Source organism: Tachysurus vachellii, chromosome 2 (genome assembly GCF_030014155.1).
Source record: "Tachysurus vachellii isolate PV-2020 chromosome 2, HZAU_Pvac_v1, whole genome shotgun sequence".
NCBI classification, from domain to species: domain Eukaryota; kingdom Metazoa; phylum Chordata; class Actinopteri; order Siluriformes; family Bagridae; genus Tachysurus; species Tachysurus vachellii.
This window is the reverse complement of record NC_083461.1, coordinates 9,055,395-9,081,620: the sequence shown is the minus strand read 5'-3', so window position 1 is coordinate 9,081,620 and position 26,226 is coordinate 9,055,395. Positions and strand designations below refer to the sequence as shown.

General features: G+C 40.3%; 1 protein-coding gene across 2 annotated transcripts; it reads right to left on the bottom strand.

Annotated features, from left to right (window-relative positions):
• Nucleotides 1-90: 90 nt before the first annotated feature.
• Nucleotides 91-25,106, bottom strand: ppp2r2d (protein phosphatase 2, regulatory subunit B, delta). Of its 2 annotated transcripts, XM_060895574.1 has the most exons (10): nt 24,887-25,106; nt 24,514-24,588; nt 7,618-7,715; nt 7,112-7,277; nt 6,863-6,975; nt 6,223-6,400; nt 5,893-6,057; nt 3,631-3,800; nt 2,548-2,639; nt 91-2,375 (listed from the first exon to the last, which is right to left on the bottom strand). In XM_060895574.1, exons 1-10 carry the CDS (start codon nt 24,891-24,893, stop codon nt 2,096-2,098), a joined length of 1,344 nt encoding a protein of 447 aa, XP_060751557.1. In that variant the 5' UTR covers nt 24,894-25,106; the 3' UTR covers nt 91-2,095. The 2 variants fall into 2 exon arrangements, with proteins under 2 accessions (XP_060751557.1, XP_060751566.1); XM_060895583.1 differs by lacking the exons at nt 24,514-24,588; nt 24,887-25,106 and adding an exon at nt 14,381-14,404.
• Nucleotides 25,107-26,226: the final 1,120 nt, after the last annotated feature.

Genomic DNA, 26,226 nt, shown 5'->3' with positions numbered 1-26,226 from the left:
TTGTCTTTACTGTAAACTCAAATAAATAAAGGATAAAAGTTAAGCTTTAAGACACAGGCCAAAAAAAAACTGGTGAGCAGCATCCCATACTCAGGTAAACACAATTAAAATTTATTTAACTTTGGTCAAAAATAATCAAACAGGTGTACACTTCCACAATGTTAGCATCATTATTGAACAAGGAACAAGGCCAGACACAGGATGCTCTTTGACCTGCGTGTGGCTAGAAATTTGGAAACAAATCAACTGTATAACTTTGTACTTGAACCGTCAAAGTTGTATTTGTGATGTTCCATCACGGGTTATGAAATGAGAAATCAGCAGCGTGCAAACCGTGACGCTCGTCTCAGTTAATCCCATGTCCTGACACGAGCTGGGTAAAGAGTTAACGAACAAATATTACTTTTTTTTTTTTTTTTTTTTTTGCTGCTTACGTCGCATCTGTGCAGAAACACAACGATCAGCAAATCAGAACATGGGCCACTAAATGTTTTATTTCCTGGCGAAAAAGCTATTTTTTTTCTTTTTCGAGGCACTAAGCTCTGCTTCCATGGACCGAATTCTGTATACAGTATCCTTTTAATTCTCATAAGGTGTGTGATTAGTGTCCAGGTATGAAGCCACATGTACTGTAGCAGCAAATATATAAGAGGATGGAGTGATTTCACGTGTTGGGAACGGAAAAGTGGGGGATATTCAGGTTAAAAGGTGGGGAGTGGTGTTAATGATGCCGTTTAATATTTATGGTTACTATGGAGAATCATTATGAGGATCCTCCTCTATAGTCATACAGAGATTTAAGGCTGCAGTGTCCCTTTAAAATGAAAATAAAAAAAACAAAAAAACAAACAAAAACAAACAAAAAAAACCTTTAGAGTCATATTTGACAAAGCCGGACGTTCGGAGAGCAAACAGCAATACTGACATTTAAAATGGCCGAATGTCCTTCGTTGTACAGTGCAACTGCAGCTTCAAGTAGTCCTATACTGAATATCTCTCTCTAACCAGCTGCTTACTGAAGTCTTTCCACCTGGAGATCAGGATTTTGTTACAGTCAGGATTGGTTCGTTTCATCTCGACTGCAAACAAAATTCTTTTTGCTGTCCAATAAATTTTTATTGAAACGGCAAACAAACGATTTATAAGGAATGAAAAGCAAAAGCTGAGGGAAAAAAAAAAAAAAAAGAAGAAAACCTGATGTGCAGGTGGACGTCACCTTTTAGCAGCTGGCTAGAGATCAGCAGGATGACTTCACATTTCCTCACTGGCGCTCCGAATCTACATAACATGCATAACACAGAACATAAAAACCCCATACATACCTGCTCGTAATGTAAAAAACGCTTTCTCTTTGTATCTTTGTAGTTTTGTTACTTTTATTAAGTGGTTTGCCACCAGATGGTGCAGTTATATAGACAGTCAGTGAGTAGATGTTACTGAGAGAAGGAAGGAAGAAAAGAAAGAAGAAAAAAAAAAGGAAAGAAAATTGTCCACTGACCAAAAGGGAGACCTGTATTAAGTGCTTAAAAGATAAAACACCAAGGCCTGTGATTAAGGCCAGGGGGAGGAATGTTGACAAACATCAACAAGCAAAACTGTCATGTGTCTGGCGGGTTTCCGGGCGACAGAGACCTGTGCGCCGTTCGGACTGTAATGGATACGCACTTTCCTCTTGGTTTGGATTGATGACTAGAACAAATGAAGGCTCAGACTAGAAGAAAAAAGAAAAATTCACACGCTTGTGACGGCTGAAAAGTCGATTTTGGCCTCTGTGTTGTGTTGTTTCTGCTCGGCGGTTTTGAAGACGAGTGTTGGCCTCCTCCTGGTTTTAAGGAAGGTAGGGTTTGGGAGGGCGTTCCTAAAGTTTCCCTGTGTAAATTGGACGAGTGGGTCAAACTTGCGCTGGGAGGAGCAACAAGGCTGTAGCTTCTCTTAATGACTTTAAGTACTAGACTATGGAAAGTACAAGATTTTTTTTTTTTTTTTATTTTATTTTTTTGCGCGTCCTCCGTCCTGTGCCGGGGAGAAATACGGTAGGGATATTTATTTCAATTCAATTCTCGCTCACGCTCTCATTTCCCTTCCCCCATATTCATTAGTTTATTTTGTCCTGAAATATATACAGATTGTTGGTGGCGGCCACGGCTATGACATTCTCTTTAGGATGCCAAGCTGTGTGCAGGATCTTCTTGTTGAAGTCCAGGCTGTCCACGCTGATCTCGTCCTTCTTCCTCTTGCCACCGGTGCACACTCGGCGTGGTTTGAGTATGGCCCGCGGTTTGCTGTTCTCACGCGACGCCTCCAGTGTGATGTCACGCCGCGTGTTTCTATCGAACATTCTGAAGAAGTTGTTGTACGAGCCCGTCATGATGGCACTGCAGGAGAAAAGACGCGGGACTCGTTTTTATTAATAACGACAGGCGTTATTATTATTATTATTATTATTATGCAATGTTAAATACGACACCTACAGGTTCAATACTCAAAAAAGCAATAAGTCATCTACAGGAAAAAAGTGTTCACTGAATACAGGGAAAGCTTCTGTACCTGTCTGATCCGTTCCAGCAGCACTCGAACTTGTCAAAAATGCAGTCGTTCTCGTACAATGAGCACAGCTTGCTACGTAGGTATTCATGTACCTAGGAAATACAATGGCAAAAAGTGAACTGGGCATGCTGGGTCAAGCAACACGGATTACAAGCAACTTAAGCATTTCTAGAAGCAAATTAAAGGCAACACCATTATGAGATTCCCGACACTGGGTTAAAGGCAGAGGAACGATCTGTTATTCAGTAGAATACACGAATTCCGGAGAAATGACAAACCATTAACAGAAATCTATTTGGCTCGTTTAAACCGGCATGTACATCCTTTACGACGACGTGAAGCGTACACTAGTCGTGGACTACGTGTTTAAAGAGACGCCGTTTCAGAATACGTAAAGGTTTGCAAACAATTCTCTCAGCTGATAGTTATATTTTTTCACCTTCATTGGGAATGGAACAGCTCTATTAAAAAAAAAAACAACACACAACACACTGAATGCAATCGATCTTCAAAAACAAAGACTAAACAAAGAAATTTAAAAGAACTGGCCCATGGCACACACCAGCTACATGCGTTCACACTTAAACAAATAAAAAAAGTGACACCAACAAACATTCAAACAGTGTGAAAGTTTTTAAATACACAGACCTGTACTGCATCGACAGACTGCTCAGTCATTACTTTTTTCTATTTAGCCTTCATGTCCTAATCTGAAGCAATCGTTCGTCACGTCTCGTCTTTAATTGGGCGCCAACTGATGCTGCGGTGCTTGTAATCTAATTAGTTAATTAGTAGCCAACAAAATGACAGATGTTCGTAACACGCCAAGACGAAGCCTAATAAATGAGAATCGTACAATACAAAAGCTTACATCGGTTGTGTTTAGTTTCTTTTTTAAATCGGTTTCTCAGAAATAAAATTACTTTGGTGAAAGTCTGATATTTACTGCAAGTTGCTAGTTTGAGTTCCAATTTCTGCACTAATGATTCGGTGACTAGCAGAAGGAACAAAAGCCATGAAAAGATTTTTCACTTTAAGGGTCACAGAATCCAGGAATGAGTTTGTGCAGCAAACAGACAGTACCTGGTAGGTCTCTACTGGCCGGTTCTCCATGTTTAGGTCCCACACCTTCACAGAGAGATAGTCCCGGGTCATCATGTATCGACCGCTGTGGCTGAACTTGACGTCAGATATAGAGGAGATGATTTCTGAGAAGAACGACCGGCTGCTTGGATCTTCAGGTTCTTCAAAAACTGCGGTTGGGAAAAAAAAAAAACAGAGTTAAATAAAGATGAACTGTTTTTAATTTTTTTTTTTTTTTTTTAAAAAGGGAGTCGTGGTGGGGGTGGGGGTGAGGAGAGATTGCACGCTGCTGACTGTTTGGAAATGTTTTATTTATGTCTAGGAGGAGACACTGATTCATCCAGTTCTGTTTTACCTGATTTAATTTTAACGTGTGTACTTCTGCTTGCTGTTGTAGATGAGCAACTAGCATTAACATAACAGGAGCGTGACATCTCTTACTTTAAACGAGGAAGTAAACGATCAAATGAGGTTTCGGCTCCATGTACACAAATACGCTTCTGGCTCTCTGGGTATGTTCAGTGAACGTGTACTGGCACGTTTAAAACCACACGGCAGAGTGGGAATCGAAAGTGTGAACTGACTCCTTACAAAATATTTGTGGCACGAAAGCAGTCACAGTCGATCTGTTCTTAGCAAACATCACACACAGTTGTACAAAGGAAGCTGTTTCACTTTGTCTTGTTGACTGCACACTTCTTGTTGAGCCCAAATACAAGAAAAAGGTCTACCCTAGCTTCAAGTGTTTTCTAGTACAGGTCCCAAACATATCCTGGAGTAACCCCTGTGCACATTTTAGTGATTTCCCAGCTCTAATATACTCCATTTCTTTTCGGGAAGCTCTGTTAATTAGCTGCTTCGCTGAATCAGGCTTGCTGGGAGTACAGAAGACACTAAATTGTGCAGGAGGTCAATGATATATCTGCAGTAACAGCAAGAATAATGTTTGGTGGGTTTTAAAATGTATTTAATAATTGAATTAAAATTCATTCAATACATGAACAGGAACCCCAAAGATTCATTTCAGTTTGGCCCCAAACTGAATCTCAGTGAGTTACTGACTATCAACCCACTAGATCCCTTCGGTCTTCCAACCAGGATCTATTGTTCACCCCAAAGTCGAGGCTTAAGTGCAGGAGAGATCATACTTTCTGTATTGCTGCCCCCAGGCTCTGGAACGCCTTGCCACTGTCCATTAGACAAGCCTCTTCTCTTAATATTTTTAAGTCCAGGCTGAAGATTTTTATTTTCAAAAGCGTATGGCTCATGGGATATTTGTACGATTTTATAAATTTGTTTGTTGTGTGTTTTTAATGAGCTGATGGAAAGCACATTGGTCGACAGAAGTTGTAATTAATTGTGCTATATAAATAAATTGTCAGTCATTTCAGTGTCTGTCGATTCTTCATGTTATGTAGATGAAACAATGACTTTCAATTCAATTTATTTGTCAAGCACTTTTAACAATTCACATTGTCTCAAAGCAGCTTTACTGAAGTATAGAAACAATAAAATTTGAAAAGTTTAAAATTAAAGTTACTGTGTATCTCTAACATTTATCTCTAATAAACAAGCCTGAGGTGACGATGGTGAGGAAAATCTCCCTGAGATGATAAGAGGAAGAAACCTTAAGAGGAACGAGACTCAGAAGGGAACCTCATTCTCATATGATGACACTAAATAGTAAATAGACGTTTTATTGCAATAATGTCAATGTAAATAATGTCATTTCTACTACAGTTTGCAGTTGAGTCGACGTAAGCAACCAAGAGGAACTAACAGGTCAGTGCAGTTTCTGAGTTCACACCACAGACCCAACACTAAATGTAACGTAATTCTTATATACCGATATTTTATGCCAACGTTATACCGTAAAGATTCTGACGGAAAACGTCAACAAGACAGATGAAATTCTATCTAGAGATCATGCATCAGACTTACTCAGGGGAAAAGATCACTTCAAAACTACACTATATGGGCCATGGCTTTTATAGTCCCTCTAAGGACAGACTCCAAAAAGGGGCAGACGGCATCAAAGGACAGATTTGTGTCCTTAAGGATTTTGCATGGAAAGTTTCTCATTTTCCGTTCCAAAAATAACACGGAGCTCATTTTAAATCACGTCCAGACATTTTTGTTTAAAAGAAAAAAAAATTAAATAATTAAAATAATGAAATGACATCCTGTCCCATGAGAATAAAGTGCAGTGTTAAGCTGAAATGAGGTGCGACTTGAAATCCAGTGCTACTCCGAGCTACTCACATTTGCAATGTCTATCGCAAAGAGCTGCTGCCCGCATGTCACAAAGGCGAATGGTGCCCTTGCTGCTGCTGTAGACGAACACGTTGCACTGGTGAGGGTGGCACTCGGCAGCCGTGATCACCTCCGTCAGCTCCTCCATGTTGGCAGGCTTTATATCTACAATATCTGAAGGAGGGCAGCAGTAAAGGACAACGACAGCAAAGAAACAAAAAAACCACATAATGGAGACTCTTTGTGAATTGATTACTTCAGTATAAATGTTCGGTTCCATTAAGAGCATTTAGTTTGAACACGTTCATGAATCACATGCCCACGGTGATAAAAGGATACTAAAACTTCTATCTGTGATTTCTAAGTGCCATAGGTTTATTCTTAGGTCATCTGCAGAAAGGTATGTTTCATGATCACTATTTACTGAAATGGAGTTGATGTGATACGTGTGTGCGTTTGCAAATATTCTGCGTGGGCTCGCCTCCACCATTAGGTCCATCGGCATCAACACGGGTACCTGTCGGGACACAGATGGAGGAATAAAGATGAGGAAAATCCTCCAACACTATATTCTACATGAGTTACAAAAAGCTCTACATTTTGGGATATTAATTTGACAATTAACTTCAGATTTCTCATTTGTAAAAAATAAATACAGAATTATTGCTGATTATTTTTCATTGGTGACTGACGACCAAATGGTTCTAATGACTAATAAAAAAAAACAAAACAAAAAGAAAAAACCCTCAAAAACCACAGAATTCATAATAGAATAAATAAGAATACTGAAGGATGGTTTGAGTATTTGACAAAATATATGTAAAAAAAAAAAAAAAAAAAAAAATCTGTTAATGCTAATGGTGTGCAAAGCTGATTGTCTCCTGATGTAGACGTTTCTCCGCACTTCCAGACAGACACTGGAACCAGGAAGCCGTGCACGGTGAGAGACCGAGGCTGTGTACGTTTAGGCTCAACTTGCCCTTAGTGCTGTGATTCTGAACGGCTCTCTGAGACGCCCGTCTTCATCTTTCAGATTGTAGCCTTCTGCTCGTTTGTCCCTTTCGCTGATCTTCCACAGCTTGATGGTTTTATCTTGAAAGAAATGAAAGTACATTTATGTAAAAGTCTAAGCTTCTAAGCCAACATATGCATCAGTGCAAAAAACATGCTTCATATGTCGTAAGGAATAATAATAATAAAATAAAAATCCAAACAGTGAAGAAACTACCGTTCGTGGAGAGCAGGAAGTGAGCAGCATTCTGTTGTGGTAGCCATCTAATTTTATTGATTTTCTCCTCAATTTCTAAGCTTTTCAAATAATCAAATTCAGGTTCATGACTCTGGAAAGTGCTGTACACGTTGTACTCTCCTCTTGAGAGAGGGCGGTTTTTACTCTGAGAATAGAAAGAGGCAGAAAAATAAAAACACGCTTATTTTATGTTAAAAACACAAAAGCATGCATTAAGAAATCAACCTCACTAGCAGGAGAAATGCACCAGCAATTAACACCTCCTAAGGTATATGCTTTTCAAACTAAATATTAAGTAAGCTTAATTTATAAAACAAATAAATAAATAAACCTGCACACTCAGCTTGACAGCAAATAAGTGTCAGTCGGTGCAAAGAATTATTAAACAATTATGAAACAATTATTTTTAAATTATTATATTAAATAATTATTAAATTATTATTAAACAATTGTGATCGGGAGACACTGTAACTCTTATAACCTACCTCTTGTTCCCGCTGAAATATGACAACTCTTCCTCCTTTATCTCCTGTAGCTAGCAATTCCCCCGAGTAGTTAAATTCAACTGTTGAGATAATGTCCGCTGCAAAACACACACACACACAAAAAAAAAAAAAATCCTAAGAATATTAGTTTTTAGTTACACAGTCAGTGAGCAGGTTTAAATAATAAAGTCTGTGGTGTAAAGTCAAGCTTTGACTCAGACTTTCCACCGCTGGCTCTGTAAACCATTCTGTCAACAGGGAGAAAAGAGAATATTGTTTTCTGGTAAACGTTCAGAGCGTTCTATATGGAAGCCGAATGAGTCATGTATTGCACGTTAACCGTCACATGGACTTGTACCTCTGTAAGCAATGTGTGACTCTTCAATAGATTTAAAACACCACGATACGTCCAGTATTCAGACCCCTTCACTTTTATGTTGCAGTCTGAGAATACGATCGTTAAAAATTCATCTCATTACTCTACACTCAGTTGCCCATAATGACAAAGATTCTAGAAATGTCTGTAAATTTAATAAAGAATAAACTGAAATACCACATGTGTATATTAGTGTTCAGACCCTTTATTCAGTACTTAGTTAACACCGTTGTCAGCAGTTACAGCCGTGAGTCTTTTTGGGTATGACTCAACAAGCTTTGCACACCTGGACTGGGGGATTGTCTGCCATTCTTCCTTGCAAATCCTCTCAAGCTTAGTCAGGTTGGAGAGTGTAGATGGAAAGCCATTTCCTGGTCTCTCCAGAGATGTTCAAGTCAGGGCTCTGGCTGGGCCGCTCTAGGACACTGACAGAGTTGTCTCTAAGCCACTCCTGTGTTGTCTTGGCTCTGAGCCTACAATCCTTGTCATGTTGGGAAGTGAACCTCCGGCTCTGTCTGAGGGCCGGAGTGCTGTGGAACAGGTATTTATTAAGGATATCTCAAAGCTGAATAGAGCAAAGTAATCAAAACTGACCAATCTCCAAGTCCTTGCTGCTGAAAAACACCCAACAGCACGATGCTGCCACCACCATGCTTCACTGATGGGATGGAATAAGGCAGGTGAGGAGTGGTGCCTAGTTTCCTCCAGACATAACATGTAGAATTGAGTTTTATCAGACCAGAGAATCTTGTTCAGCTGCTTTTTTGCAAACTTGAATCGAGCTTTCATTTGATTTGCACTGAGGCGAGGCTTCCATCTAGTTGCTCCTTCTGGAACTGTGTACCATCTCCACACAGGATCTCTGGAGATCAGTCTAAGTGACTATCGAGTTCTTGTTCACCTCACTTACTAAGGCCCTTTTCCCTGATAGCTCAGTTTGGGCAGAAAAAAAAAAAAAAAAAAAAAAATCAGCTGCTGGAAGAGTCCTGGTTGTGCCAAACTTCTTCCATTTGAGAATTATGGAGGCCGTCGTGCTCTTGGGAATCTTTAGTGCAGCAGAAATGTTTTTGTAGCCTTGCAACAAACAGATCTGTGCCTTGCAACAAATCTGTCCCTTCTTTGACCTCATGGCTTGGTTTTTGCTCTGATCTGCACCGTCTGCTGTGAGGCCTTTCCAAAATCACAAGTAATCAATTTAATTTACTACAGGTGGACTTGAATTAAGGTGAACAGCTCAGCAATGATCAAGAGAAATGGAAGGCACCTGAGTTTTTGCAAAGGATCTGAAGACATAGGCCCCGTTCACACTGCAGGTAAAAGTGGCCCAAATCTGATTTTTTTGGGGTCAAGTGACCAGGTCAGACTTCAGGAGTAGTGTGAACACTCAAATCTGGCCCAGATCTGATTTTTTCAAATCAGATTCAGACCACTTCCATATGTGGTCCTGAATCAGACCCAAATCTGATTTTTTCCAATGTGGCCGCATTGTGAACAACCAAGGCGGATTTGATGCGACTTGTACGTCAATCTACATCGACATTCGTCACAATTATGCGCCGGCGAGTACGCACACAAACGTGACTACGCCTACAAAATGGATCAAATAATCAAAAGTCGCCCTCCACATTCAAAAATTTTCAACACACTGCGTCTCTGTGCTGCCGTTACACAAACCTTTAGAAAGAAAAGCAAAAATGCTTACTTCCTCCATAACCTCGCCAACTTTAGCACAACGGCGTGCTGCGTGTGACGTCATTGTTATTGTTCGCTTGCGCACGCGGGTCAGTTCGAAACAGCAAACAGTTCACACTGGTATCTGATATAGGCCACATTTTAAAGGTAATGTGAACAGCCAAACAAAAAAATCAGATCTGAGCAAAATATCCGAATTGAGCATTAAGACTTGCAGGGTGAACGCGGCTTTATGTACATGTGATTACAGTATTTCCCTTTTCATACATTTGCAAACAGAATTCCGTTTTCACTTTGTTATCATGGGCCACTGAGTGCAGATTAATGAGAAAAAAAGAATGCATTTGAACGACTATCATCAGACTGCAACGTAACACAGTGAAAGAAGCCTGAATACTTAGTTTTAGACTGATAGTATTCTTATGTGACCTACTGAACCAGTATCCATGTATTCATTGACAGACTTCAAAAGCACTTCTGCAAGTCGCTCTGGATAACGACGTCTGCCAAATGTTTCGATTTCAATTTCCATTTAGTGTCTCTTTTGGATGATTAGTGAAATATTAGTGTCCAGGTGCGTAATGTCTATTTATGGCCAAAACTTCGGCAAGTGCAGAGCGTCTGTTGTCGCATTTGCATCACTGCACTGTACATATGGGCAAGGGGTTTTTAAATCCGACTGAGAAAAGTCAGACTCAAGTGTTTGCTTTTAATATGCAGTGAAAGTACAACCAATAGAAACGTCAATCAAAATTTCAAATCTGTAAGCACCTTCATATGGCAAACAAAACAGGTTTAGGATAAGGAGAAGATTCTGTCTGCCCTGTTTTGTGTACAGAGACTCCTATCTAGCAGCACATGTTCCTGTAGAGAGATTCGTTAAGGAGAACAATGCAATGACACTCAATCCTAAGCTCTGTACCTGCTGTAGACAAGCGGATACATGCCAGGAGTCTGCATTCGACTTTACATGTTCATCTAACACTTAAAGGAAGCACACAAGGGTTCAGTTAAAAGCACTTGGTGTGTGTAAGCGCTGTTCGGTTAATAAGAAGACAATGATCCGTCAGGTCTGAGAGCGTCTCAAGATGGTACTGCAGAAAAACAAAATGTTTTGGACTCAAGAGAAGAAAAAAAATGAAGGAAAGAATAACACTAAAGCTGTGTGCCGTAACATGGTACACAGTTTAGTCTAATTATTTACATCAGTGGTGATCAAATCATAACTATTATAATAGTACTGGCCTGGGAACTGAATTAGCTAGATTAAAAAGATTTTACGTCTTTGGTCTGAAGTTAAAATGGAGACAAATCCGGTACATCTGGTTTGCAGATAAGCCCAATATCCATGAAGTATTGCTGCTCAAGGCGTGTCCCAATTGCTACATAACGCACTTCAGCGTTTTCTCATCTAGTTGGTTTCGAAATACAGCATATCGGTACTGACGGAGCATGCATCATCTCTGCAATTGCAGAAATGTTCGTCAGATTTTTACTCCTGACACCAGACCTCATCTGAAATGTTGATATTTGTTGAACCTTTCGCTTTCAACATTTGTTGAACCTTTCGCTTTCTTTTCTACATCTATTATGTCTGCAGCCACCGACAATAAAACGGCATCATCCTCTTTCCAAGGTTAAACCCAAACAGCCATTCCTCAACGGTTACCGATATCCGAATTAGTCACGTCTCCAATTCCCGGCACCCTGGAATGATCAGCTACTAAACAACCTGCACTCCAGCAATACAACAACGGTATAGAATATTCTTGAGTATAGGTTATTCTTAACGTGGCACGCCGCAGTTACGCGAGCGCCGTCGTTCACATACTCGCCTGTGACAACTCGGCCCTCTGAAGGATTAAATGATCTGTAGAACAGGGGTCAGGTCACAGCTGAAACAGACCTCACAAGCACAAGGAAGACAAAACGATGAAAAGGAGATGAGGAGGATGAGAGAACATATTGGGTGAGAAAAAGAAGAAAAAAAACAAACTAACGTACGCCATTATATAGCAACTCTGCCTCAGCTAGAAACTTTCTGCAGCCAAACAACTGCTACAATTAAGAACAAAGGAAATGTAGATCGTCGCTGTCGAGGGGAATCCTTGTATCTCCAAAACCATTATTTTTCAGGAAATTAAAAAAACGCTGTATTTTTTTGAGTTATTAAACATTGTATCGTTAAAGTTGTTATACCTTATATTGCCATCATATACTGTTGTGCACCAACATTAACACATTTTCCCAAAGTGACGTTTTCTTGGAGATACAAGCTTTATGACTTGGGAGCAGGGAGATACGAGATTATGCTGTCATTGATAAGAACGGTACGGACACAGACGTCGCTGCTGCCAGCAGTGTTCAATAAAGTCTGCGGTCACGTTGAGCCTTTTCACAAGAGATTAGGCTTCGATAGTTAACCAAAGCTAATGACTGTAGTTACATACATCTTCCTAAACTCTATTTTAAAGGTTTAAGAGCTACAAGTGATGCAATACAAAACACGATAAGCTGATTAGGCTGTCTAACAGGTGGAAATTAGTCTAATCTGCTCGCAAACTTACCTTCGTGGCTCACGGGTTTCTTTCTGCACAGATGCATTACAACTATCGATTTTTAACAAAACAGACCTACTCAAATGTATCTAACCTAACTGTTTTCACTTGTTAGTGTCCAAAAAACAGTGTTTTACATGCACAGTGCCAAGAGAGCCATTGTCTATAAGTAGGCTGCCTTAAAGTCAGTAAAATAATAATAAAAACAATAATTTAGTGGTATCCAAAACATTCAATTTAATTCAAATTATATTAAAAACATTTTTTTTTAAAACGACAATGAACATTGCTTACATAATAAGCAGTAATAAATAGTAATAAATAGATATTTAGAATACATCAATAACACAGATAAACATTGATAAAATCATAAGTTCACCCAAAAAATAATATTAATAAAAGGTCAAATAATCGTTTCACTACGTTATACAGCATGTTTACCTATAATAACGAGGCAAAAAGCCAGCCAGCTTGCTTAAAGTGATGAGCATGATGGCAAAGGCAGCTACCTGTTGAACATAACGGTTTGCCTTGACATTGTAAGATACAATCCTCTCTTATCTGCAATGCACAGGGTTTAGTCCGCGTTGCAGTGGATTGTCTTGCGCTAAATTCCTGTCCTCAGACGAGCACCAGAACTAGCGGGGGTCAAGATTTTTTTTCCTTGAGCCCCACGAAAATCACGTTAGATATCACTATAAGACGTGTTGATTCGTTGTGACTCTTAATCTTGAGGAGAAATATGCAGCGCAGCTCTCCCGCGGAGTGAAGAGGTGGAGTTACGAGGTTTCTCAGACAGTTGAAGTGTCCAATGGAGTTATGAGATTTGCGCTCAAGCTATTTTCAAGGCTTTAGATTGGTTAATAACTTGTAAAAATAACAGACCCACGTGGGGACTGACCAATAGTATCGATATGTGAAAAAATATGAAATTGACAATTTGGACATACAAGGTTTCCGCCGGACAGCGACGATATATGGATTAAAAACAAAAAGTCAAGCAAACTTGATCTCAGGAGTTTCTATAAAGCTTTACTACAGAATAGAAATCAACATTTCATCAACAACTCAAATACTCTCCTATACAACGTTACTCCCGAGAGTGACGAGGGGAAATGGAAACGCAGTTTGTGTCGGGCTGGACGAGGTCATCTACTCAGCCGTGATGCACTCATCTGTTACTACTTACAGGATACGCTTCATACTTCACACTTCCTGAACAAATAATGCAAAGTGAAAGAGACTCTTAGGGCCTTTTTACACCTGGTCACTTCATGTGTTTTCTCTGATCCGATAGCTAATCTGATTTGTTAAATCTGTCCATTTACATTAGGCCACATAAATGCGTCTTGGCGAATCGGCTATCAATCCGAGCTTTCTACTCCTGCCCAAAATGCAAATATATTTTACCTCATTTCCGGGGTAATTAAATTGGTGCATGCGGTTTTCAAAATGCAATAAAAAAGAAAAAAGAAAAACTTGTTGCGACGGTTATGCTACAAAAAAAACAACCCTGCGTGTCGTCCATGTTATTTGTTTCTGGCGTGATGCACGACTCGTGAGTCACCTGCGATTTATCCGATCACAAAAACGCATGAAGTGACCAGGTGTTAAAAACCCCCTTAGTGAGCATTTTAATTTATGTTTTGTACAACACTGGAAATAAGGTAGTAACAGCAATCTGGTCAAATCTGTTCTTTATTCATGGAATCAGTACGCACTCCTAACTGGCACGAGGAGAGAACGAAACGCCACACAGAGAGCAAACCAAACTTAGGATTGAACCATGGACCTTTGACCCCTTGGTGCATAGTGTTACTGTGAGTCAAAGGCTCTAGCACAATCCTGAACAGAACAAAACGGTTACTACAAAATAAACAAATGAATAAACCAACAGCCTACTGTGTCTTTGCTTTTATCCATTTTCCCCAACGCTTTACATCTTGAAATAATACGCAAATAGTAAATCAAGCTGAGTAATAACATCTCCAACCTAAATCTGTCACAAGAGCGATGCTGAACAATCAGTGAAGCCTCGCTGCCTAGAAAAACAATCCACCTCCAAAACACTGACTCAGCATAATCACTCACGGTGCGAGTTGTGGCTGTGCAAAAAGCAGCAGAATCGCACACATACCCATACTGAAGAGCGAGAAGATGCCATTATATATCTGTTGTACCTGCGCCTGTCGTTTGTCTTGCAAAACTGTGACGAGACACTTCACGAAACAACGCCGCTGCTCCGGACAGCCCCGAGAGCGGCTCAGCCGTGGTCACTCCACATTAAGAATGGTTAATCTGATGACTAAGCAAATCAACAAAGTGGTGTAGTCATTAACCAACCCAAATCCCTCCTCTTGTGCCACTTCAGCACTTTTCTCAGAATCAAGGAAGGGGGAAAAAGAAAGAAAAAAATAAAAGTGCACAGCTCAAGATATTCCTCACATGTTACAGCATTGCAACACAAACACCATCACCAGTGAAGGTGACCATAATGCTGAAAGACAAACGCAGACTAATTTCAGCTCCACCGACTGAGTGTTGCATTGCATCACTCATCCCTGCATGGAGATAAAATTAGCACTCCAACATTAGATCATTCTTTGGCGCCCCAGAAGACGGAGAAAACTATCACTATTCAAACACAGACTGAGCCGGACGCTGCTAAGAGGACGTGGGTGTAGCATGAGAAAGCAATACGTACCCATGGTGGAGCACATCGAGTGGCCATGATAGCTGCTTTTAAGGCTGCAGATCTCAGCAGAGCATTAGAGTTTAAGATTTACGTGCCTGGGAGAAACAGCGAGAACACTAGCCTGAGTGTAAAGAGAGCTCGAGAAGATGCTCAGCCATGTTGGACAGGTATGGGGAGAGAGACAGGAGAGAGAGGAAACCCTGCACTAAACAGCGTCAGCCTTGTGTTTTGATCCTCAGGGAGAGCTGCAGTGTAGTACAGTGAAACGGAGATGCATGCACATTTATTCTCCTTTTCACATCATTTCAACTCCCTGAACCTTTTTAGGGTTTAGATCACAGCAGTGTAATAATTGTAATAATGAAAAACACTGCCACGCCATTGCCTGGGTGTCAAACCTAAAATTGGCATTAGAGCATTACGGAGTGACTTCCGTGTTTTCCGCGTCATCGGTTCCTGAGGGCAGAGCATGCGAGATTTGTTTACACAACAAATCCATGGTTTTCAAAAGACATTCTGCATCGTCTTGGATCTAAGAATGAAAAATATCAGTAATTAGACACGTTAGTGTCTTTCAGGTCAGGTTTCAGTCATGTGTTAGAAGGGCTGCATGAGCATCAGTAATAATTTCAAAAGACATTGTAATTGTTTTTAAAATCACAAGTAAAATTAAAATCATCATGTCTGCCATAGCATACACCCCATTTTTATTCACTGAGAACTGTTTGAAAGCCTATTTGATCTGGATAAGTTTTCCATGGAGAGGCGGGTTCATGTAATTATAACTGGAGCACCTCTGGGATTTTAGTCCTATCCCCTTCAGTCACGTCAGCCATTTTTACTGACAAACTACGAGCAAGACGACTAACTTCTGTAAAAGGAAACTGAGAAAAATTCTATTAGATCCTGTGGGAAAAGAACTTGTGGCTTCGTTATACAGACACTCAGTATGGAACAATTCTATCTAACCAGGCTATCGTCTCCATCCGAACCAAAAATGACAAAGTACTGGCCAAGTTTAAAAAAAAAAAAAAAAAGTGTTGATAAATATAAACGAAGTCTCAAAGAAAAGCTAACTTTACAAGGTTTTAAACATGGGCACAGATTAGGGTTGTGAAATCACAAGTAAAGCCACGTTCGCACGTGCAATTTGCCAGCCACTGTTCGATGAAGTTCCTATTACTGGTTGCCGTGGTAACATACAGCAACAGAGTGGTTTTATTCGGTTTCAGTTTTATTCGTGTTAAAATGAAACAATCTGGAGGGAGATTTGGTGTATGATCTTTATCAGGGATCTACTGGCTTCACTCCCATTGGTAGTCAGTCAGTCAAACTCTATTACTATTAAGTCTATAAACGTACAAATCGGATGGTAAAGTGTCACGCTCCAAGCAGAACAATAAAACAGCATTTGCTAAAGAAGAATGCTAACTTCAAATGACCCGAATCAAGCCTAAGTCAACAGCGATACATTGTGTTCTCAATTATTGGCACCCTCCTATTGTGCGTACTAGTTCTCAGGAGTTAATTCCCTGCAGCGTTCAGTACATACGTCTCACATACAGTGCTCAGTACGTACGTTCATCTCACATACTAACAGTGTTCAGTACGCTCAGTACGTACGCTCATCTCACATACCAACAGTGTCCAGTACGCACAGTACATACGCTCATCTCATACTAACAGTGTTCAGTACATACAGTACGTACGCCCATCTCACATACTAACAGTGTTCAGTACATACAGTACGTACGCTCATCTCACATACTCAGTGTTCAGTACATAAAGTACGTACACTCATCTCACATACTAACAGTGTTCAGTACATACAGTACGCTCGCCCATCTCACATACTAACAGTGTTCAGTACATACAGTACGCTCGCCCATCTCACATACTAACAGTGTTCAGTACGCTCAGTACGTACGCTCATCTCACATACTCAGTGTTCAGTACATAAAGTACGTACACTCATCTCACATACTAACAGTGTTCAGTACATAAAGTACGTACACTCATCTCACATACTAACAGTGTTCAGTACATACAGTACGCTCGCCCATCTCACATACTAACAGTGTTCAATACATACAGTACGCTCGCCCATCTCACATACTAACAGTGTTCAGTACGCTCAGTACGTACGCTCATCTCACATACTAACAGTGTTCAGTACATACGTACGCTCATCTCACACTCAGTGTTCAGTACATACAGTACGTACGCTCATCTCACATACTCAGTGTTCAGTACGCTCAGTACGTACGCTCATCTCACATACTAACAGTGTTCAGTACATACGTACGCTCAGCTTGAACAGTCAGTGCAGGCTGTATACGATCATCATCTTGGAAGAAAGTTGCGAGTAAAAATATTACTTCGGAGAGATGGATCGTCGATGGATGTACTAAAAAAAAAATTCGAGCTGCTGTCTTTAAGAACAACTCGAACAGTCAACTCAAACAGAACAAACTGGGGTTTGTATGCTGTTTGCAACGATTCTGCACCCAGTCAAACACTTCAGAAAGCAATATAAACTATTCAATATCTCATAAGGAAGCCAGAGAACATTTAAAACGCCGCCGAACCCCATGCTGTTGGTTTGGGAAATGAACACACACACACTTATTGATCTAACCTGCAGGAGAACAAACCCTACATGAAAGAAAGGAAGCCAGAAAATGCTGGGAAAACCTCCTGAATAATGTCAGGCAGGAAGCCAGCAGAAACTTCTCTGTTCTGCTGTTTTTCTGGTCATAAGAAAGAAAAGCAAGGACATAAAAATATAAGGACATTATTAAAAAAAGTTGCAATAAATAAAAAGCAACAGTCAGATTAAGTGACAATAATTCAAATAAATCAGGCAACAGGAAGATATTGCACATCGTAATCAGTACACATTTACTGCAATACTTATGTCTGTGAAGGAAATTATCTAGTTAATGAAAAGAAACAACACACTGATGTTAAGTGACCATGAACAGTGAGAGGGTTTTTTCCAGCAAGTCCAACAGTTGATTTGTTTCCACAATGGCCAATAGTGTTGAGATACCTGCACACCCCAACGAAACTAAACACTCAACAGCAGCTTAGCAAACAAGTCTAGAGCTCCTGTTTGTTTTCTGCTCTGTAGGATTTCTTGTGACTTTGTCATGTTTGGCTTCCTAGAGCAGAGGTCTCCAGCCACTACACCTCAGACTGGTACTGTTTCATTACAGGGAGGGGTGGAAATATTTTGTTTAACAAAAAAATAAAACTACAATGAAGCTTCCTGGACAAATACACTAAGGCCAAAATTACACCTTTACTGTTCTTATAAGCTTCGATCCTCTGGGAAGGTTTTCCACTAAATTGTTTTCATCGTGGATGTGGAGATCTGTGTTCTTTCAGACACAAGAGGAGTGAGGAGGTCTGGGGTGCAGTCAGTGTTCCAGTTCATCCCAAAGGTTTTTAATAGATTGGGGTCAAGGCCAAAAGGGATCTTTCACTCCAACCATAACACACCATGACTTCATAGATCTGGCTTTGTGTACAGGGATGCCGTCACGCTGGAGAAGGTTCAGGCCCCTAAACCTACAGCATACATGATCATTCTTAGCAACTGTGTTCTTCCAGTTTTGTGGCAACGGATTGGGAAAAAAAGAAGAAAAAACAACCCACGTGCGTGAGTGACGGTCCGTGGGTCCACTTACATGTCAACATGCTTCAATATCTTCAAATGCTCACTTGCTCAACATGTCTCCCATTCACATATTAGTCCACATTCACAGTCCAAAAAACATGCAGGTAAACACACTGGCTGTACTAAATTGCCCCCAAGTGTGATTGAGTGTGGAAATGCAGCACTATGATGGATAAGAGAGCAAAACAGAACTGGCAACTTGCATCGATACATTGACAACGATCGTTGGTGACAAGTACAGAAAAGTACAACTTTATGCAAGTATTTATGAACTTCATGCAGCACCTAGCAATGGGAGTAAAGACAGTAGAGCGCACGTGGCTGAACCCTTTTGATACGATGCCTATAGAGCACTGGAAAGTTTTACATAAACACCAGAATGTTTCATCCTACTGACGACCTTTTAGTACACCGACTGTCAACTTGCAGCAATAAAAATCGCTGAATCCTTGCGTGAGTGTAGTTTTACCAGCACAGATTGTGCTCCTGATCAGGATAAAGCCGTTACTGAAAGCACGTTACTGGCTTTCGCCTCACTCGTTTGGGTGTACGTCTCTGCATCACTTGTGCATCGTCTTACGATTGTACACAACGCATGCATCGAGCTTTTCTTTGCCAATACAACATCCAGCACACAAAAGTTCCATTGAAATGCCTAGAAATCTAATGCATCGAATACATTTTGACACTCTTAAAGCTCAAACAGTGAACTGGTGCCACTCCAACCCGTCACCCTACAGAAAATGGACGATTCAGGAACTACTAATAGAGGTCACATTGTGAAGCGAAAGTATTCATCATTGATAACTGAAATATGGGGCTGAATTCCCACAGAGAAAATATCACCGCTCCGAGTAGAGCACATCATTTAATATTGCATCACAGAATAAAAAGCAACACTAATCTACAAACTGAGAAAATCTGGTTTAAATGGCAGCATCGTTTCCTCCTCACTTATACTCATGCTCATGACTGACCCCTAACATTCACACAAGAGTGGCCCCCCCCAAACTCTATGATGTCTCACATACCCACAACTGCATGAAAAAACATGTACTATAAGAAATTAGACTGTTCATAAGGTCTTTAGGGTAGTACATATTGTAGATCATTTAAAATGTTGGAGTTTCAGCTGCAGACGGGGAAAAACACTCCGACTGGCATTTAGTAATCCTGCATCATAGTGCATCAAGAATATTTTGCCATCTAAAAATCTGATCAAGCTGTATGAAATACACCTCGACAGGTCTTTTAGAATAATATAAATAATACCACACACACGCACACACCAAGTTCAGCTATTATCAGGTATTATCAAGTTCAGCTACTACAAATAGTCAATTTGAGTCTTAACTCTTAGCTCATATTTGATAAGGAAAAGCAGTAAGTAGGAAAAGCAGACTTTTTCCTAAATATAGGAAAAGCAAGCATAAAACATAAACGCATGTCACTCCTTACGTCCTCTGGAACGTAAACTCAACCCCAAGTTGTCCCTCCAGGATTTCACGATTTTCACAGTAACTAACCTAGAAGCCAAGTGAGTCAGTGCACATTTTATACAATAAAAATTGTGCCAATATATTTTGCCTTTTTTTATTTTATTTATGTGGGTAGGAGTGTATACACCCTTTTAACAACAGATTGTCTTGTAACAGAGTTAACCACAGAGCCATGAATAATGTTCTGTGGACTGGGTGGACAAGTCTAACTGGTTTAGTCTGAACATCCAATTAACAATCAAACACCAGCCACAGCTTGTACATACATACTTATACTAACAGCAACACACACACACACACGAGTCAAACTCTTACGCTCACTGAACCGCTCACACCAAATGACTTATAACATGAAATCAATTGTCTGGTTGACAAAAAAAAAACAAGGTACACGAGCGTTCGTGGACGAGGCTCACCCGCTGAACTACGCCTTTAACCTATAGCGGTCCTCACTGATGTCCCTATAAGCTTAGTATTGCGATGGTGAGATTTTGGAAAACGAAATATGAAAAACAACAAAAGGATGAGTTGAGAAGCTGCAGGCAGTAAGGCTCATCTGTGCTGTAAAAGAGAACTGCAGGTACATAGTACACAGCTATTTTTATACTGTGCGCCACCAAGAATCCTTATATATGCACATACATAAACATGCATGCGCGCACACACACACACCCCACATACATACAACCAATAATTTGTCTAGTATTGTGCTTACTTTTTAAACCTCACACATGAAAGAAACTATTTTCATAGAGCTCCTACCCCTGAGAACAAATCAATCGATTTAAGCCATTTTCCCTATTTACACATGATTAAATTTACATATTTTATTTTTTCATTTCCACCTGGATGGGCCATGTCAGGCTTTTCCCTCCGTCCTCCTCATTAGAAAATAACAGTCCGAATTCCGTGCGCTTTTTCACCAAACTCAGTGGGCAGCTGATCGCTTTAATCTGGTCAGGATGCACTTAGCCATGATTTTCTACACAGATGTCACCTTGCATTTTGAAAAGAAAAAGCAAGCAAGCAAATAAATAAATAAAGATTTAGTCATGCACGGCACATCAGTGACCCTCCCTAGACATTTAACACTTCCTGAGTTTAAAAAACCCCCAAAACAAACAAAAAAATAAAAAATAAAATAAAGATTCACTTATACTTTGGTTGTATTTTGAAATTGTTGCTGGAATTTGGTTCACCTCGATTTGTTATAAGAGCCAGGGAACCTTCTCTACCCCAGTATCTCTGGACTGCTTGGAAGCCAGTGCATGAACAGAGCACGATCATAACGGAGTGGGTCAATTCAAAAGAAATGCTTTCCTACGGTCATCATTTTATCACTGTCCAGATGCACGTTTTTTAGAACTGAATAGAGGAGTAAAAAAGAAATTATTATAGACTCTTCTCTGATGAACTTATCCATCCAATAGGGCTGTTGGATAGTTTTAAGTGCTGAACCACAAGCTTGCACAAATTCCACACACACACTAATTTTATATTTATTTATTTTTATATATATGTATGTATGTGTGTTATATATACATACATATACGTGTGTGTGTGTGTGTGTGTGTGTGTGTGTGTGTGTATATTTATATATATATATATATATAAATATATATATATATATATATATATATATATATATATATATATATATATATATATATATATATATATATATATACACACACACACACACACACACACGTATATGTATGTATATATATCTCGTCGCTGTCGGGCGGAAACCTCGTATGTCCAAATTTTGTCAATTTCATATTTTTTCACATATCAATTCTATTGGTCAGTCCCCACGTGGGTCAACCAATCTATTATTAACCAATCTAAAGTCTTTAAAAATAGCTTGAGCGCAAATCTCTTAACTCCATTGGACACTTCAACTGTCCACCTCTTCCTCACTCCGTGGGAGAGATTCGCGGCATATTTCTCCTCAAGAAGAGTCGCAACAAATCAACACGTCTTCTGAGGTAAATGTCTTCAAAACACTGGGCTCAAAGAAAAAAAAATCTTGACCCCCACTAGTTCTGGTGCTCGTCTGAGGACAGGAATTTAGCGCAAGACAATCCACTGCAACACGAACTAAACCCTGTGCACTGCAGATAAGGTACGCCGTTTTTTTAATTTCCTGAAAAATAACGGTTTTGGAGATACGAGGACTCCGTCTGACAGCGACGATATACAGTGATGCCTCGAGATACGAGTTTAATTCGTTCCGTGACCTTGCTCGTATCTCAAATTGCTCGTATCTCAAAACAATTTTCTCCGTTTAAATGAATTGAAATCCCATTAATCCGTTCCAGATCGCAAAATTCCACTCCAGTTGTTTTGCTTGTGTTTTGAATATGAAAAATGTACAGTACCTGTATTTGTAAATGACATATTTTATAAAAACATACAGTAATAAAAGAATGTTAAAATGAAAAAAAAAAATAAACTGGTTTTACTTTACGGAAGATGCGCACGGAGGTTGAGGGAGGAGTAAACAGGAGGAATTTTGTCTCGTACGTACACTTTCGCTTTAGTTCACTTACTCGCTACTGTACACTCTTAATGCTACTTTACACTTAAATGGACCTTAACTAAACTTCACTAAAATTAACAAACTTAAATCAAGCATCGCGTTAGTTCTGGCAGGCCACGTCGTCAAGCGTGCATCAGCTGTTAATCAGCTGTCCACGACACGCACCAATCCGGTTACGACATCCATATTACCTGACAATTTAAATTCCAATTCATAGAGCCGCTCTAGCGCATCGCTGCTGCTGCGATCTAAACTCCCTCCTCCAAACCCGACTCCACCATGCCGGAACCTTTACGTCATAAATCTCCGCATATTTTTCTCTCTCTCTCTCTCTCTCTCTCTCTCTCTCTCTCTAATTATTTAATTATTTATTTATCCATTCATTCATTCATTCATTTATTACTTTCCAAAAACGCGTAAGCGAGCATATCTAATACTATGCATGATTAGTGGTTCTGTTATACGGGGGTTTATTCTATTTTCTAGTCGCTGCACTTCGCGCTCTGACCACGCATGCGGACGGACGGGCGCGTGGATTCTTGTCCAGAACAGAATCATACCGCCAACACTAACTGTATGCATATCATCTAATAAATTCTCTTGACAAAGTGGTCCTGACAGAACTGAAATTCTCTTAACTTAACTGCTACAATTTCTGTTTTCTTTACATTAATTTTGCTTAATTTTCTTCATCGATTTTCTCTTCACTTGTTTTTGCCTTTTTTGTCACTCTTTCCTCACTAACAGCTGCCGGTCGTTGTAATAAAAACCTGTCCGGTCGGCATATCGGATGCGGTGTAGTCGCACAAGTAAAATTTTTTAACGGATCCAACGCTCAAAACGGATCCGAAAATTACGGATCCGCAGATGGTCGGCACCTCACTCAGCGCCTTTGCGACTCTCCATAGGAAATGAATAACTTCCTGTTTATCGGCCGTCGTTTGTCGTGTGCAGTGGAAAGGCGGCTTTAACCGAGTGAGACGCGGGAAGCTGAGGCGGGGAAACAGAGCACATGTGGTTGTTGGGGATCTTTGTTTTGGCGGCGGCGGCTCGGATGCTCGTATCTCAAAAATTTGCTCGTATATCAAGACAAAAATTTGGTCGAATCACAGCTCGTCTCTCAAAAAATTCGTATGTCAAAGCACTCGCATCTCGAGGCATCACTGTGTATATATATAGATAGATGTGGTAACCTAGAGCTTAAGGTGTTGGGCTACCAATCAGAAGGTTGTGAGTTCAATTCCTATATATATATATATACACACACAATTTTTTTTTTCCACTCTAGACTACATTTAACTGGACAATCACAAATCCTGTGCAGGATGAGTCATCAGATTTTAAATATGTTTTGTGTCAAATTTAAATAAAATAAAAGTGACTTTAGCTAAACATTTCTTCTTCCTCTTGTTCATGAATGGAGCAGATATTTATTCCTAGATAAACTGGTGTATAGAAAGCTAAAGGGACACAAACACAAATCTCAGAAACACCAAGTTTGATTGCAGGGACACTTTAAACATAAGAGCTAAGTGCTAAACATCTCTATGTTCACTGTTCGAGGTCACAACATACAAAGTGTATGAAATACAGACTTCTACACACCAGCTAACAGACTGGACAGTGAATACAGGACCGCATTTAGGACGTAGTTGTGTAACGTTACGAGGTGATGCTCCTTTGCTAGGTCAACCTGACACGCTAATGCTAACATAACCCCAGGCTAATGCAGCTTCAGTTTGCCTGCTAGCTTAGCCCGCTAGCTTCAGTGAGCCTGCTAGCTTAGCCTGCTAGCTTCAGTGAGCCGGCGTTTGAATTGTAATAAAATAAAAGTCGAGCGCTTTTTTACCTTCAGCCACGTCTTCATCGACAGCTCCTTTCACCTGCGAGAAACACCACTGGAAGTCGTTCCCTCCGCCGACCCCTGCACGCGCGCGCGCGCGCACACACACACACACACACACACACACAGAGTTCAGTGAATACAAACTAAGTCTTAGTGAAACAAGTGAGAGAAAAAAACAAGCTTATGATCACTTCCTTTCCTAAAATGGCGACTTCATTGTAACGCTTAAATGCTAAATGCTAACGAGGCTACACAGTTGATTAGTCGCTTAATTAAGACAGTTAGCTCCTATGCTAACCGGTTAGCTTTAGCCATAAGCTAGTGAGCCTGTAGGCCGCTGTCGCCCCCCTCCCTGCGTCCCCCCATCCTGCCTCACCTGCCATTGCTTCGTTTCTACGGACAATCTGGCGTCGAGCTCTCGCTCACTCAGAGTCCTAGCGCGTTATACTGCAGCTGAAGCGCAGCGCTGGTCAGTCGTAGGAAGATTGGGTTCGACGCGAGAACCGGAGCAAGCAGAAATAGTCCCGTGATTTTTATTCCTGGTCAAGATGGCGCACATCGCCAGTCGACATGATGCTGTGACGTCATTTAATAGGCGCTCCTCGAAAGCGTCGGAGAGGGTCCGAGCGGCGCCGAGGCTGCGCAGACACAGCGCACAATTGCCGCGTGCTGGTTTCGCACCATAGATATCTACATGAGGTGCATGTTCCAGGGAATAAGAAGCATCGGGTGCGTAAAGAAAGCGCACCCGACATTCGTGCTGCAGAGAGAGAGAGAGAGAGAGAGAGAGAGAGAGAGAATATACCTCATGCGTCTCTTTTGCGCAGTTTCGAAAAACGCTCTTGTATGGTGGAAGTCTATATAGGTGTCTACGGTGGCGCGAAAGTTTACACACCCTTGAGATAAAAATAAAAACGATTTTAAACTTTTTTAACTTATACAACACAGCACTTTCAATGGGATTCACAGAGATGTCTTTCATTCATTCATTTACTCACTCACTCACTCATTCATTCATTCATTCATTCACTCACTCACTCACTCACTCACTCACTCATTCATTCATTCATTCATTCATTCACTCATGCACTCATTCATTCATTCATTCACTCATTCATTCATTCACTCATTCATTCACACACTTATTTATTTATTTATTTATTTATTTATTTATTTATTTATTTATTTATTCATTCACTCACTCACTCACTCATTCATTCATTTATTCGTTCATTCGTTCTCTCACACATTCATTCATTCACTTATCCATTCACTCACTCACTGACTTACTCACACATTAATTAATGAATGAATGAATGAATGAATGAATTCATTCATTCATTCATTCACTCATGTTCAGAATGTGCTCTATCACAATCAGAATTGTGGTGAACCAAAAGCTTATCTCCCAAACACAGAGGAGTGATGTGGCCCACATCCTAGAATGGATTTGACACCAGTCCATCAGTGGACACCATGCATACACACGTTCACACAATCAGTCACACATGAAGCAATTTAGTTGTGTTTGTTAGGTGGTTGAAGGGGAACTGAAGACCTCTGGAGGAATCCCACCCAAACACAGGGAGAACATGCAAAATTGCACATAGACAGAATTTAGGAACAAATTGGGGACCCTGGAACTGTCAGGCAGCATCACTGTTTGCTATGTAGCTGTGCTGATCTGAAAAAAGTGAACAATATCTATTTGTTTGT